Source organism: Cryptomeria japonica, chromosome 9 (genome assembly GCF_030272615.1).
Source record: "Cryptomeria japonica chromosome 9, Sugi_1.0, whole genome shotgun sequence".
Taxonomy (NCBI): domain Eukaryota; kingdom Viridiplantae; phylum Streptophyta; class Pinopsida; order Cupressales; family Cupressaceae; genus Cryptomeria; species Cryptomeria japonica.
The window spans coordinates 272,292,062-272,309,232 of record NC_081413.1 but is presented as its reverse complement, the minus strand read 5'-3'; the positions used below and the strand labels follow the sequence as shown (position 1 = coordinate 272,309,232).

At 36.4% G+C, this 17,171-nt stretch overlaps 1 protein-coding gene across 1 annotated transcript in view; it reads right to left on the bottom strand.

The window, feature by feature from the left end:
• LOC131032994 (transcription factor TT2-like) overlaps positions 1-11,131 on the bottom strand; it is a 48,548-nt gene extending 37,417 nt beyond the window's left edge. The window contains exon 1 of the mRNA XM_059211596.1: positions 11,035-11,131. Coding sequence (XP_059067579.1) covers positions 11,035-11,131 — 97 coding nt within the window. The remainder of the gene's footprint in view (positions 1-11,034) is intronic.
• Between the last annotated feature and the right edge of the window lie 6,040 nt (positions 11,132-17,171).

The following is a 17,171-nucleotide window of genomic DNA, read 5'->3' as shown; positions in this document are numbered from 1 at the left end:
AATTAAAGTATGGAAGCAGGATCTGCCAGCTCCTGAGGGAAAGACCATGTCAGACAATAATTTCTATTTTCTTGCCTATGGAGAAAGACCATGTCAGACAATATCAACGAACAACAAAATAAGGAGACAATTGCTAGATTGTGGTCTAACTTGAAAAGAAAAGGTGATGGAAAATGTTATTGTCTGTGCAAAATTTGTAAGGGGTTAAAGACTAGAAGACTTCTAATCAAAACAACAAAGAAACATTGTAGGCTGCATGGTCACATTGAAGGTGGACATGATTATCATCCATTGGTAATTTTTTCATTATATCATTTTGACAATTTATATACATAATAATTCACGTGATGATGAGATCATGATCACAGTTTATTTATGTATATCAATTTTATATATGTCGAGCACCCTGGAGCACATGGTATGGATCAACACAACCCTAAGAATATGGTTTTCGAAGTGGATGAACATGGAGGTGTGAATATCGAAGTTGAAGATAATGATCCCATGGAAGATGACGATCATGAGCCAGAAAACACAATTGAAGATGATGGTACAAATACATTGATCCATGACTCATTTAGTACTTGTGCAACTGATCATGATGATGAAGATGACCTTGATGTTGTTCATGATGTCCCTCTACTTGAGAAGGCATCTGAGGCCCTTTATGAAGGCTCGCAGGCAACTCTTCTCTCCGTTGTATTGTTGTTGGTGAACTTGAAGGTTATGAATGGTTTATCCAACATAACAATGTCATGTATGTTAAGGCATGTCATTTATGTCATAATAAACTATGAATCATGTTGTACCATTAATATTCTTTATTATAACAAATTATATTTTGTTGTTTTAGATTGATAGGTGAGTTTTTGTTACCACCATCAAATATATTACACCTCGCTCATACCGAGAATTATCTGCCATTATGAAAGATATTGGAATGGAGTATCAAGCAATAAATGCTTGTCCCAATGATCATATTATATATCACAAACAACATTAATTTTGAACTGAATGCCCTGAATGTCATATCAGTAGATATCGAATAGATCAAATAACAAAAAGGGTTCCTCGCAAGGTTCTTCACTATATTCCCATTATTCCACGTATGCAATGATTATTCAAGTGCACTAGCTTGGCACAATTTATGGATTACCATGCACACAATAGAAGTCGAGATGATATTTTTTGAATGCCTGTGGATGGTTCAACATTTATGGACATAGAGGAAAAGTGGCCACACTTTAAAGAAGAACCTCGTAATCTCAGGCTTTCATTGGCAGCGGACGGTGTCAATCCATTTGGACAGATGAGATCTGTTTACTCAGTGTGGCCTGTTTTTGTTATCAACAATAACATTCCTCCATGGATTTCAATAAAGAGGGAGCACATAATGTTGGCAATGATTGTTCCAGGTATTTTATCATTTAAATATAGTCGTCTAAATTTAATTATAAATATTACAGTAAAATGGTCATAATAATTATGTAATGTTTTTGTTCATTCGATTAGGTAAGTACCAAGTTAAAGATATGAATTTATATATTGAGCCTCTTATCGATGAGTTGTTGGAGTTATGGAATGGTGTCACTATGTATGACATCTCTAGACCAATAGGATAAAGACAATTTCAATTCCATGCAATGCTTCTATGGACAATACACGATGCCCCGGGGCTAACACATTTTTGTGGTATGTTATAGTGTTTAAGTTGTGCATGAATATTATAATTCAAAAAATTATCATATTTAATCCAATTATACATTATCTTGTAGGTCTTCAAACAAAGGGAAAATTTGCATGTCCTGTTTGTGGTCCAAATATGAAATCTCGTCACTCAAAAAGTTTAGGAAAGCAGGTGTTTGATGAGTATAGGCACTTTCTCCACAAAAATCATAAGTATTGAAATAATGAAAAACATCTTTTCAATGGGAAAGAAGAGAATACATCAAAGCCACTAAGAATGACACCTCACCTATGGAAGTTGGAATATAATATAATTAATCGTCAAGGTAATGCCATTCCATCTATTGGTTTGTCATAAAACATCTTTTCTATTTTATTTTGTTTACTGATGATGTGATTGATGATCATGAAGGTCGTGAAGGCATAAATGACCACCTTCCTAAGGGAATAAAAAGTTATCCCCAATAATTTATTAGGTTGCCCTACTATGAGTAGTTACAAATTGTTTATTTGTTTTATAGTATGCATATTAGAAAGAATATAACAGAGACATTATGGAAAATATTGGATGGAAGACGTGACAAAGAAAAAATTGTCAAAATATGAAGTGACATTCAGGATTCCAATCATGCAATGATAAATGTCATTCAATCAAATAGCCATGGAGACTAGATTAATATAAGTGATCTTCCTTAGTTATTAACGGACTAGGAAAGCAATGCTATAAAAGAAGTCATACGGAAAATTCAATTTCCCATAGGATTTGCTGCGAACATAAACAATCTCATATCAAAGAAAAGTGAATTTGGGCCAGGGATGAAAATGCATGATTGGCATACCTTCATTAAGGTAGTTCACATTCTTGTGTTTTTAGTATGTATTTGAAAACGCATGATTGGCATACCTTCATTAAGGTAATTCATGTTCTTGTGTTTTTAGTATGTATTTAAGTACTGCACGTACGTGTACTTTTCATTATGTTACAAAAAAATGAAAAGATAATTTTATAATTGTTGCAGTTCGTTCTACCTCTATCTCTCCCTGACAACTTCGACAATAATGTCAAGCAAGTCATATATGATCTTGGAAAATACATGAGGTAAGTAGTGATATTTGTTTAGTTCATTGTATAGATATTATATTTGCGATTTGTTTTACTTCTTATGTAATATATTTTTTTGCGTCTTGAATACCTTGTAGGTGGTCGTCATGTAAAGAAATCCATAAAGATGATATAAATATTGGAAGAGAAAAATTCCTCATTTAATGTGTGAAATGCAAAAGTGTCTACCTCCATCTTTTTTCAATGCACAAGAACACTACCTCATACACCAAGTTGAGGAGATTGAATTGTGTGGACCTATACACACTAGGTCAATGTGGATGGTTGAGAGGCACTTGAAATTTTTGAAGGCTTTGGTTTGACAAAGAGCACATCCTGAGGGTTCTATGGTGGAGGGATATATGGTATACCAGACTATGGTGTACATTTTTGAATATCTTCCTAAGTTTGTAACAAAGATCCATGTGGATCGCATTTGGGATCCCAACACCATTAACAAATTCGAAGGGGAGTACTTGACGGGGAAAGGTAGATTGAGGAAAGTGAGAGGTAATTATAAGATGTTATTGTAGTTAATTAATTCTTAATCTTCAAAATAAATTGATTGTAAGACGTCTATTTATTTTTTGTATAGTTGGTCGAGAGTGGGATTCACTACATTTGTATATTGCAAACAATCTTGATTGGATGATGGTATGGATTGAACATTGTCAACATTCTGGATGCATGTTAACATGGGAAGGTGTGGCTTCATTGGTTAAAGAAGCACATCGTAATGGAGATTCCAATGTTACGCAAAGTGAAATTGATTTAGCATATGGTTTAAGAGATAAACAGGTACGTATAAATTTATTAATCACCCATATGTTTATCAACTCACAATGCAATAAAATTTACATGTTTGACATATCGCAGGTCAAACACCACAACGTATGTGCTGCAATGGTCATAAATTTCACATAAAAAAGTTGGATGACACAAAGAAAACTTGTGTTTCTGGCATCACTATAGTCTTTGGGTGACAAATATTTCATCGAGAAATGACATTCATCCTCAATAGTCTCAAAATCGATACTATGGCATTTTGGATGATATACTTGAGTGTGACTTTAATTCCTTCAAATTAGTTTTGTTCGTCGTCAAATGGTACAAGCTATGATTGAATAAAAATGATCCTGATAGAACTATTATTGAACATGATAATGGTTTTATAATGCTAAATACAAGGTCATTTGAACCAGTTGGGGATGAGCCCTATGTCTTCCAAGCCAATGTGAGCAAGTATTTTACTCAGAGGTTCCACATAAACTGGGTTGGTCATTTGTTGTTAGACATGATCCAAGAGGAAGGCTGATAAAGTATAATGTGATGGAAGAAGAAGATACCGAAGAAGTAGAAGATGAAGTGGATGATGATCACGATCGACAGTTTCACAATGATGATGAAGAAGAACAAGAAGAAGAAGAAGAATAAGAAGAAGAAGAAGAAGAAGATGATGATGATGATGATGGTGATGGTGATGATGGTGATGTTGATGGTGAAGATGTTGATGATGATGATGATGACGATGATGATGATGATGATGATGATGACGACGACGATGACGACGACGACGACGACGACGACGACGACGACGACGACGACGACGACGACGACGATGACGACGACGACGACGACGACGACGACGATGATGATGATGATGATGATGATGATGATGATGATGATGATGATGATGACCTTGATGTTCATGATGATGAAGAATGAAATGTATGAGGAATGTGATTAGTATATTATCTATTTAATATTGACTTCTTGATAGAATTTTTTTTACATAATTAATTCATTTTGTTTTGAATTCTAATGCCATTACATAATTAATTCATGATGCACCTTTTTATATGGAGATGGAGATAGGGAGTGTGACTATTTATGTGATAATTTTTAAACTGTGTTTATTTATGGAAATTGGATTGTTTATTAGCTATGTGACTATTTATGTGACCATTTAGTTGAGGATCCTGCATAGTCTACATAAAGTAAAGGTAAGGAATTAAAAAATTTACAATGATTTTGATGACAACATCTTTTTAATATTTAATACTCTTTTTGTCTACAAGGTTCATGTTGTTCATGTTGTGTATGATGTAATTTCACTAACATTTTTTATATTTTTTCTTTGTCACAGGCCGACATGGATCCATCACATATCGCAGACAGAGATGTACCTTGCGACACTTCTACCAAGCAGGTAAACCTCATTGTAATTGTACAAATTAGGTAGAAGCAAACTGTTACATTATTATGTTCTTTTTTTTAGTGATTTATACTAATTTTGTAATTGTTAATGATATTCTTGACACAAACGGATGTTCGGGGAAAGGGAAAGGGAGTTGTAGTACCTGAGCACCTTTCTATGGATGTGGAATCATTAGGGTTAAGCAATGATGACCTTGAAGATCCCACAGACCTTGTGAAATTCTTTAAAATGCCTCTTATTAAAATTAGAAAAGAGATTGTTGCTTTGGCAACCATGCATCCTACCACTGATGAGATACGGCAGAGGGTGGAATTATTGTATAAGACAGCAGAAAACTTGCAAGTAAGCAGTAATGAAAGCTTTAATTCTAACAAAAGTTCAATAATGGTTTATATTTTATTCTCTTTTTATGTCATTAACTAAAATATTTACGTATTGTTTTTACAACAATTTATCCGCCCTCATGAAAGTCGTTCCTACGATCAGGGTGTTGCAGGATTAGGTGATGATGATTTTCTTGTATTATCGCTTGCTTGGCTTATCACTCTGAGTACCCAAAACACATCATACTTGATATTGTCAATTTTCAAAATAAAGGTTCATCCTTGTTTACAATTCTTGCACTTTTCATATATTTAATGTTTGATATATTTAATGTATTATTCTTTAGGTGTTGTCAATGTTACTGTGCAAATGTCGATGCCGCCTCATCAGAGGTCACCCTCACCTGTATTGCCAACTATAATGTCGGCAACACGTAGCATGCAAACATCCTCTAGTGAACGTCATATTGGCCCGCCCATTGTTGGTAGATCCCTCTTTTGCTCTTTCTTCTATCATGTGTTTATTTCCCTTCAAGCGTTCTTTCTTGAATTCTAATGCCATTTCATAGTGGATTCATTTTTTGCAGGAGGAGATGCACATGAGGATGTGCCACGGGTGACTACTGCTAATAACATAGCATCGTTTCCTATATCTTCTCGTATTGCTAGTATGGGAACATTGCAGGCCACATTCATGGTGAGCGATGAAGAAATGCTTCCCTTAAAGATACAAAAGGTTTCAGGTACTTTAAAATTATTATTATATATACTCTAATTGTAATTTACTTTATGATCACTCATTTTGGACTAATGATCCCATGAATTTTTTTGCAGGCAATGATATTTTCTATAAACATCTTAGTGACATTGCATTGCAGATATTTGGGCCCACCTTACGTAAAAGGTGGTACATCATATGTGAACTAACCCTTATCCACTTTTGATTTCATATCATTGCTAGAATACTTTTCCTTTGATCCATTTCTTGAAGTGTAATAAATGTAGCTTCAGTTCATTTCTGAATCTAACAGGTTTTTTTTTGCTTTAAAAGGTGGAATGACCAAGGAAAAAGGTTAAAAGATGAATTGACAAACCAAATGGTTGAGTGGTTTGGAAATGACACCTTTGACAAAACCAAACTCCTTGAAAAAGCTGGCACATATCTAAAGTATGTGAGGGACAAATACAAGACCCATTTGGAGATGAACCTAAAGTACGAGTGTCCCCCCATGATTCCAGAGAGGGTGTGGAAGGACCGAATTTTGGATGCCAAGGAGAGAATTGAAAGGGAAAAAAGGAAATACACCAGTAGACACTAGAAGAAGGTACAGGATACTATTAAGAATGTAATTATGTACTAATTAATTACTCTTTATATTTATATAATCTAACATATTTCAAACATTTTTATAGACTGAGTGACATGTCAAAGGCAACCAAGGCAAGGCAAGAAAAGCACGGGTAACACAAACTCGGCTCTGGTGGTTACATGAAACTTGCTGCACAAATTGTAAGTATCTCATGTAAACTCCCATATTGTCTCAAAATATTAATAATTGTAAACATTTTTTTTTATCAAACAATGCAAGCAAAATTCACGGTACCAAGCAAAAATGCAGGGCTCTGAATTCAATAGAGCGCCCACAGAAGATGACAAGAGAATTTCCTACCAGCAAGGCTATTCAGCCGTGGTTGATTGGCTACAAGAATTGAGTGGGTATACACAACATTCGAGTGCATCCGTCACATAGGTAAATATGCTAAATGGAAGTTGTTTCAAATTGAATACTTTACCAATAATCTAATTGATGTTGAGTTCCAACATAAAGTGACTATATTTGTTTTAAATAAGCAAGCAATGATAACAATGTGCATGTCATTGGAATGCAGCCTACTAATTGTGAAACACCACCTGGACATGAAGGTCCAGATGTGCATCCTAGTAGTGGAGGTAATCATTTGCTATTCAAATTTATTTATTTAGCTATTAATACAATTAAACATCTTAATTTGTAATTAGAGTAGTAATTAATGTAACCTTTCTTGTTAATATTTTAGAGCATGTAGTCGGTGGTGAGTAAGTGGAGCATGATCTGGGTACACAACCTTAAGAACGTGATGTTCCCCACTTAGGTAAAGAGGACCACTGTTATTGCTTTAAACAAAAATAATTTCAATTGGTGTTCACCATGTTGAGGTTGAGGCTACACAAAATGTTGTGGCCCCATCAGGTCAAGAGCACAACAATTATGTTCTCTAAATTAATGAAATACTCGTAACAATAATAATTTTTTTTTTTTGAATTCAACCCATTTCTTTGTTATTGCAGAGGACCCCCCTTCGCTTCAGTGTCCTCGTCCTCAGTATAGGACTAGGCATACATTGAGATCATGAGCAGTTGGCGGAACATCTACAGGGGGGGAAATGATGAAGACACCGATGTTCCACTTAGTCTTTTCATAGCTTCAAAGAAAAAACAAAGAAAGAAATGATTGTAATCTAACTTATTTGATAATGACTGATTTTTATGTGTTAGTGAATGTAATTATGTGCTAATTAATGATTATGGATGATATGTGTTAGTTAATATTGATGAATGTTGCATGTTAATTAATGTTAATCAATGTTATGTGTTAATGAACGTTATGTGATATTAATGAATGAATGCTATATTTTATTAATGGTAGAAAGAATTAATGAATGAATGTTATAAGATGTTAATGTGGAATTTAGAGTGATGTTAGGGGGGGGGGGGGCGGGGGGGGCCAAATGAGCTTCCACCTTCATGTGGTTGGCCCTGTTAAGTAGAGAATATTAAACTATTCTCGAAACCAAGCGAAGTTCAACAAGGTAACACAATTTTGAATATTTCATTATGTTGCACAGTTAATCTTATTGAATAATATATATTGAATATTAATTGTAGGGTCCAACAGAGCCAACACGAACAACAACACCACGAGTTGCTAGGTATAATGAACTCCCATATTGTCTTGTCTATACACGAACAATATGAGTTGCTTCTAGTGTTGATATCCAAGGTGGGACTGCAAAAGTTATGAATATGCCTCATCCTTGTAAGTTTTTTTATTACAACTCCTAGTGCTTGAGACTAAACTTTTTGTTCTTGATGTTTTTCACTAGTTGTTATAACCTCTGACTTTGATGCTTGTGCCTTAATAGAACTAGATGTTTCTTGTATGCATACTTGGTCAAGGACTGCATTAATACTCATGTTTCAATGTTGACCTACAAGACATGTAAAAGGACAACTGCAATTGATACCAGTGCCTTATCTAGGCCATAGAGTCATCTAAGTTTAAACAATACTCCCACAATCAAATATCTCCACACATCCCATCACCTCAGCTTCTATAAAACCCCACATATGCCTGACATACATAAGAATTTACCCTTATCAAACTAGATTGCATTCATCAAATTCAAAATCTCCCATAAGGAATTTAATGATAGAAATTCTTCATGCATATTTAATTTCCCTCCTGGAAAGAAAAGCTAAGAAATGCCTCTATTTAAGATTGCCTTACAATCCATACTCAAATGAATAACCCTAGATTACTCATATTGAAAAAAGTAAATATTTGCAAGTAGACCAGAAGACAACACAAAATTTAGGCTCGAAAGTTGATAGTCTATATATTGATATTAATTTTGAGAAAATATTACAAAAATCAGAATATTCTCCATAAGACTAGAAAAAAGCTCAGATAAATTTCTGGAGCATTTTCTTACAATTACTTGCGATCATTTTTTAGGAGTCCTGGTATCCATTTATAATAGTATGGATGCATACAAGCTTTGGACCCTTCAAAAGAAAGTTTGTTACAAACAACCGGTCGTTTTCAAGAAGCGGTTATAAGTCCTTTTCAGCATCTACAGCTTCCTCTACTTGTTGTTCTGTTGCAACCTCCTATAACTGCTCCCAAGAATCTTCTTTCTGTCCCATATACTTATCTTTCCACTCCTGATACACATCATCACTAGGCCAAGTAAAACTAGCAATCTTCTGTTTCATATCTTCTAACCACTTCCAAGTGACTCGTACATGCCCAATCTCTATTTCTATGAAACCATAATGAGATTTTACTTTTTCAATTTCCTCAATTGTTTGGACAAATAAGGATGTGTCATTAGTACTAATAATCTGATTGATTCTTAGGGACAAATTATGGTCCACCTCCTTTAACCAAGTCTTCTCTTCCTTTAGCTGGACAGGACCAATGAAACCTCCTGGAAACATTTCAAATTTATGATTTGAATATTCTTTCCTATAAAGTTGGGCTTTTATTTTTATACCTACTCCTTCCACTGAAAGAATATTCATCTCTTTTATAAACTCACATGTGGACCTTAGATTGTCATTCTCTTCTACATCTGCATGGGAAGAACATATGAGCTCTAACTCTTTACCTTTAGGCACCCACTTATTCAGGATTGGTTCCAAAGTGGCTTCTTCTTCTCTGAATTTGATCAAAATCTCAAGAATCCTCTTCATATTTATGTATACATTGGAGGTTTTGACTGAGTTAGCAAACTTCAAGATGGCGGCTTTCACCATCTCCTCATATTTGTTTGCATACAATATCTGAGCTTGTTTCAATTTTTCCAACTCATGTTGGACATTTTCAGGTAATTGGGAACTAGAAGGCATAGGAGAAGGGGGATATTCAATGATGGGACTAGTAGGAGGGGGTCTTGTTGGAGAGGAGGCTATCATGAGTGTAGAAGATTCAACGGGATGATATTGACTTGCCAGTTGACTCTGGAGTCTAGCAATTATGCTGTCTCTGTTGGCTATTCCTTTTTTAGCATCATTGTAAGCTCTTAAAATAGCCTCCAACTTCAATTGGAGATTAGCCTTTTCTTGTGCCTCTTTCTCTGCCACCGCAACACTCAATTTTGCAGTCTCTAGGACTGTGCTTGCAGCTTCCACTACCCTTGTGGCTTGGACTCTTTTAACTATCATGCCTCCTAAGAGGCTAGAATCTGATGCATCCTTCTTTTGTTTTCATCCTTCTTTAAAGACCACATGACAAGAGCAACATTATCCTTGCTAAATGTCACTCCTTCCATAGGCTTTGTTTCTTTCCTCACTGCATCAAGCACTAAGGCATCAACTATATCCCATTCAGGTAGAATTAACACACCAGCCTTTGCTAACATTTCTCTTTCTTTCTCAGGGGTGATTGCTTTTAACTCCTCCATCACTTCTTTCTTAACCTCTTCTTCTACCTGAATTGTATTTTTAAGAGGCTGTTCACTTTTCCTCTATTCACATCTAGTCTTCAATTGATCAATATTTTGCTTCCATAGAAACTGTATAAAAGCTCCTGATGTGACAAAATTACTGTCAGCTAGGAATTCTTCACGAGCTTGCTTAATAGTAAGGTCCATTTCTTGGCCCTTTAACTCACCATCAGTCAAATCCATTTCAGCATTAGGTGGCTCTTTGGGCATCCCCTCTTGGGTCTCCTCATAGGTATAGGAAATCTCACTGAGACTCCCTAACTGCAATAATTGTTCAGCCACATCTTGTTCATCTCCAATGTGGATAGGAGACTGAGATGGAGAATATTGAGGCTCATTAGTTTCAATTTCCTTTCCCACTCTCTGCTTCTTAGGGGAATCCTGGATGTCAATGACATCTTCAATTTTTCTCTTCCCTTTTGAAGTGGAAGGCTCACCTGTCATTGGCATTATCACGGTGTACTTTGACGTTTTGTGCATTACATAGTCACCAGGTGAGATATCTCTAGCAATGGTAGGCTTAGCCAATACCATCTTAGCCTTATCAGGCTCATTTTGCATTATGGCATCCCTCAATTCTTTTAAGGTCTGCATGAGATCTTTAAAATAAAGAATTAGGAATTTTATTTTCTCCTCAAATGGATTGAACCTAGGAAGGGGGTCATAGCCAGTGTCAAATTGATGGATAAAATCAAGGGCTTTCTTATATTCCACCCACTTCTCCTTCCTTAGTTCTTGCTCATCTAAGCTGAATTCATTTCTAATCAGATCTTCTGGGAACTAAAATTGATGTGGCCTACCTTTGCACACTACTCTTTTTCTGAACATGCCATTGAAAAATCCTTGAGGTCTGCACATCTTGACACTGCAGTAGACAGCCTATATGGCTTAAAGAATTCTTCAAAAAATCTCCATCCACCCTTAGTGATCACAAAATGGTGAGCCATGGTAATAGTTGGGAAAATAGTTCCTTTACCTCTATTGGTTAGCTCTGCTTCTTGTACTCCCCCAATTTGTCTCAGGACTTCTACAATCCCTATCTTCAATGGGACCTGATAGGGTAGTAAAAAGGGGGTGCCTCTAAATCCAAACACTCTAAAAACAATAGACACAAGGTACAAATATATGTCTCCCCAATTGTGAACAATCTTGATATCCTCTGCAAACTCCTTTGGTCTGAGAAACTCCAAAAGAGCCTTAGGAATTCTAGGGTTTTCTCTGCATAGAAGAATCCTAATTTTAGATGCAAAGCATCTATCAAACTTTAAATAACTTGCATCTTCTCTATCCCAAGATAGAACAGTACTCCACAATTGCACTGGCATCTCCTCTTTATCCTTGACCTTAATCAGGTCCATCTCCTTTCCAAAATAATTAGCACCTTTGAACATAAACATATGCATTAACATGGAGTGCCATCCAAATGGCCTATCCACCTTACCATTTTTTATTCCTACTAGCCCTTTATGAATTGCATCAGCAAGGTATGAGGCATAATCAAATGTTATTGCTAGGGAGGGGTTTAGAATTTGTGCAATCATTAACATATAATGGGTTGGCATATTCTTTTCAGCATCCTCTCCCAAAATCTGGTATAATGCCCAATACATACCCTTAGCTCTTAGAGTGAATAGGGTGAGAGAGAATGGTTCCATTGTGCTGGGGCCTACAACTATTAACCCCCCTATCTTTACAAAGAATTCTTTCAATGGGCCACTTCTAAGATGATCCCTTTGTGTGTTGTAAACTTGGGCTAACAAATCAAAATCAATAGGTTTTAACAAATTAGAGGACTCATTGAGTTTAAACACTTTCTTGAATTCATCTTCATTTATCTCAATCAAGACTGATCCCTTTATGTTCCTGATGCATCTTGCCACAAAGTCATAATTCTGTGCAATCAGGGCTAACAGATCTACATCCATAAAAACACTTAGGACCACAAGCTTTCCTACATCCTGCTCCCATATGCCATTCAAAGGAGCTGGGGAATTCCTCTACCCAAAACCGACTTTGAAGAGTCCTAAGCTTGACAATCCTATTTCAGGGTCCCTCAACTAATTACCCTTATCATAAAGGCCATCTCCAATTTTTAGATGAGGGTTCTTAGGTACTAGCTCTTTGGCCTTAGCCCCAGCATTGGTGGACATGGTTAATTGCTCTAAAAAATCATCACAGATATTTCAATCCTGGTAATTCACCTTCCCTATCAATTCTCTTCCGAGTGCCATTCTGGTCAAACAATTATACCACTAGCAACTAGCACAGACCTCTAATGAAGTAATTCACACAACAGTATTTGAGAACAAGCCAAGAGTTATCAAGAAAAGCACAAGAAACCTGATTATTCGCCTGAAGAAAATCGCTCTGCAACAATTTGCCCTACAACAAACTTCGATGAAACAATACTTAGCAATCAAGTTGATGCGAACTCAAAAAGGACAAGTTGGCATTTAAGTTTTAGAAATTAACTCGACATGCTTTGGCTTTCTTTTCAGAATTGAATTCGCCAAATCGAATTCAAAACTAGCTCCAACGGGTCATAATTCCTCCAAGTCTTTCCTCTGTTTCGCTCTTTCGCTATTTTTCAAAACATAAAACCCATGCTATTTTCTTTCGCGAAACAACGCCGACCGTTGGATCACGAGAACTTGCATCGCCTTTATCTCCGTTTAATCTCTCTACTTTAGTGTCGGGCCCTACCTCCTTTTCGCCACTCCGCAGACTTTAATAGTCATTCACTTTTCCTTTGCGAGGCCACGCCAAGCATTAGCTCAAACTCAAATCACCTGGCCTTTAACTCCAACTGGGACCATCAATCCTTTTAATTAACTGCGCCTCATCTTGACGGCTAACAGTTTTTGCCATTTTGCTGAGGTTAAGCTGCGGGCATCTTAGGGCCACGAAACAATGAGAAGCGTTGGATCAATCTTGAGATGAATGCCTTTTAAGTGGGCCCTTTTCCCGGGAATTACTTACCCCACTTGTTCTTCGGTTAATAAATGCCACATGGCAGTTGGCCATTAGCCCTTGAAACTCCTTTTATTTCCACCCTTAATCCGCCATGTGTTCCCTTTTACTATTCCCACATAACTGCTAGTTACACCTTAGGTGAGCCCTCAACCACTTTTAGAGCCACGTGGCATTCGACACATCACTATTGAGCTCTACAAAAAATGACAGGTATTATGCCACATCACACCTCTGTGTGAATTCCACCCATCTTTCGCGACTTCGCGAACATTATACCTCGTTTGGCTTGTGGCCGCGAATCAATGCGAGCCATTGATCTTTTTCCAACCCGATCATTCTTTAACCAAAGAAGACCGCTTATCTCTGGGACCCGCCAAACTCTTTCACCACTTCGCGAAGGTTAAAACATGTTCAGCTTGATCTCACGAAACCACGCTGTCTGTCCGATCAGATGAAACTTGATCGGTGTTTAGCTTTGGTCCAAACCTATATGTCGGGTCCACCTTCGCCTTTTGCTACTTCATGGAAACTAAGTTTCGAGCACTTTTTGGTCACGAATCAATGCAGGCCGTCAAATCAACAGAAAATTGCATGATACTTATAAGGCCCGACGGACATTAGAAAAGGCAGATTAAAAGCGAACAAGAATAAAATATTTAAAGGGACCACCTAGGTAAATGACAAGGGGAGAACACTTTTATGATAAATGGACCCATCGCTTAAGTGAATAAAGTGACACCAAATTAGAAACCAAAAGGGCTTTTCTCAGGTATTGAAGCGACTTAGAACCTAAACCCTAAACCCCTTAAGATTTAAAACAAATTGAAAGAACACAAGCATACTAGACACATAATTTTTGAAAAACCTAGCCATTTATGGACTGAGAACATCCATTTTTAAAATAGTGATAACATGACCATCCCTTTCGATGAGTCTTTTTGCACTGATAGTGTTATATCCTCGAAGACCTTTTCTTGTCGATGAGAACCATCTCCACTTTCCTCAATATCTTTTATCGATGGAGTTACTGTCTTCGATGAGTCCTTTTAGAAGTTCATCGGTGTTTTCTTTCTTCGATGCCCTTTTTATATCGATGAGACATCACTAGGTCTCATCAATACTGTTCAAATCTTAGATACTTCGATAGAATGCTTTTAGACTTGTTCGATAACTTATGGGTTATTACGGTATCAATGAAAATGATGATTTCTTCCAAAGAGAGATGGCTTCTATCGGTGAAACCATGTGTATCGGAGACATGCCTTTTAGTCTCCTCGAAACTCATTCTCATCAAAATCTTTTTACTGTCTGCCAAATTTCATGTCGAAGAGACTTTGGACTTCGGTAGCTTATTTTGTCCTCCCATCGAAACTCATATCCTTATCAATATCATTCACGATGTAGTTTTCTTCTGTTTTATCGATATCACTTTTTCGATGAGAATGCTTCTTTCGGTGAATCTTCTTTATCTTGCATCGATGATATTATTTCTTTGAAAGCCTTTTCTCATTGGTGGGGGCTACCTCTGCTTTCTTTGATACCTTTTGTTGGTGGGACCATCCCTTTCGGTGAGTCTTTTTGCACTGATAGTGTTATATCCTCGAAGACCTTTTCTTGTCGATGAGAACCATCTCCACTTTCCTTGATATCTTTTATCGATGGAGTTATTGTCTTCGATGAGTCCTTTTAGAAGTTCATCTGTGTTTGCTTTCTTCGATTCCCATTTTATATCGATGAGACATCGCTGGGTCTCATCGATACTATTCTTAGATACTTCGATAGAATGCTTTTAGCTAAGAAAGAAGTCCTTATCGCTGGGTCCCGCCAAACCTTTTTGCTACTACGTGATAGGTAACTTTCGAGCATGTTGAGTTCATGAATCCATGCGGCCCATCTGATTGACTGAGAGTTGCGCGACAATTACAAGGCCCGACGGTCATTAGAAAAGGCAATTTAAAGGCGAATAAAAATTAAAACATTTAAAAGGACCGCCTAGGTAAAAAACAACGGGGGGAACACTTTGCATGACAAAAGGACCCATTACTTAAGTGAATAAAGTAACACGGAAATAGAATTATAAGGGTTTTTTCTCAGACATTTTGAAAGTGATTAAACCTAAACCCTAAACCCTCTTTAGGACCCAAAGCAATAGAAGTCACAAGGCCATACCAGACCCAAGAATTTCATAGACTTAGCCAATTATGGAAAAGAATACCCATTTTTTAAACAGTGATAACAGTAACCTCTGAACCTTTATCTCTTCCCTCAAAAATGAAACTTGCCATTTGAATTCCTTTCTCATATTGATTAGCTTAATAATATTTGTTCAATGTTTTTATCGTTAAAAGATTACCTTCCTTTTAGATAAATTAGTTAGATTCTTATTATGTTGAAGAACATTTAGTTAGTTTTCTCCTTCAACTGAAGTAGTTATGTTTTATTTTGAAATGCTCAATTTTTTATCTTAATATAGAAAACAATTTATTTTCTTTAAGTATAGAATTAATGGAATATTACATATGGTATCAGAGCAACCAAGTTCGACATTGAACCTCAGGCTTTCCACCTATAAACAAAACTATATACATATGCAGGCACACCATGGTTGAGATAATATGCATGCGCACTATATACAAAACTATATTTGCAAGTAAATCTTTTATTCAAATCCACAATATGAAAAACAGAGTTTTACTGGAAGAACACAAGTAACCTTATCTCCTTTAGATAATATCACAAGCAACTGCCTACAGAAAGATGCAGTAATCCACAACATGTACACAAAGGAAAGATGACTAATTATATTATGTATGTTCACAAAATGGTACAATAGTAAGCCCGAGGCTATATTCTACTTCTTCTCTAATGATCTGTATTGTTACAAAAATTCCCTCATTTATATGAGGGTATACATTGTCACCAAGCATCATGGCTTTTTAGCACATAACTATTAATTAGCACGTTTGTTAACAAACTGGAATATAAACAAGTTCAGCATTCCTATGTGTTCAATGTACTTATCATCTTTATACATTAGAACGTCATTGTTTAGTGTCCTCATGTTGCTTTCTGTCTGGAAATGATTGGATACAATATTGTTAACACAAAGTGACAAATCTTTGTCCCTATCCAACTTTGCTACTGCTTAATTCTTCTCACCATTGAACTCTTGTTTCCACTGTTCCAACGATACTAACTCACCATTACTGTAAAAAGAGGGCACCCTAGGGGTATTCCCATTGTCCAACCTCTGATGCTCTTTCCTTAATTGATTTGCCAATTCATCATGGGACTTCAAGTGAGCCTCGGCTTCAATTTTCTCACCTGGATTCATCAGACTGTTGTCATTCATCAAGCCTTCCAACCGAGACCTGAGCCTTTCATGCTCTTTCACATCTTTGACTATTCCAGTGTATGTCTTCCAATAGATTTTTGCAACCTGCATCATACTTTTGAATCTATGGTCAACGACCTCAAGAACTAACTTATCCATCTTTTGTTGTTCCTTTTTTAGTTGTCGAGATGTCTTTTCGGCCCTGTTCCTCCAATACATAGTGTCTATCAAGGCATCCATGGCATCTCTGTCAACACTGTATGTCAT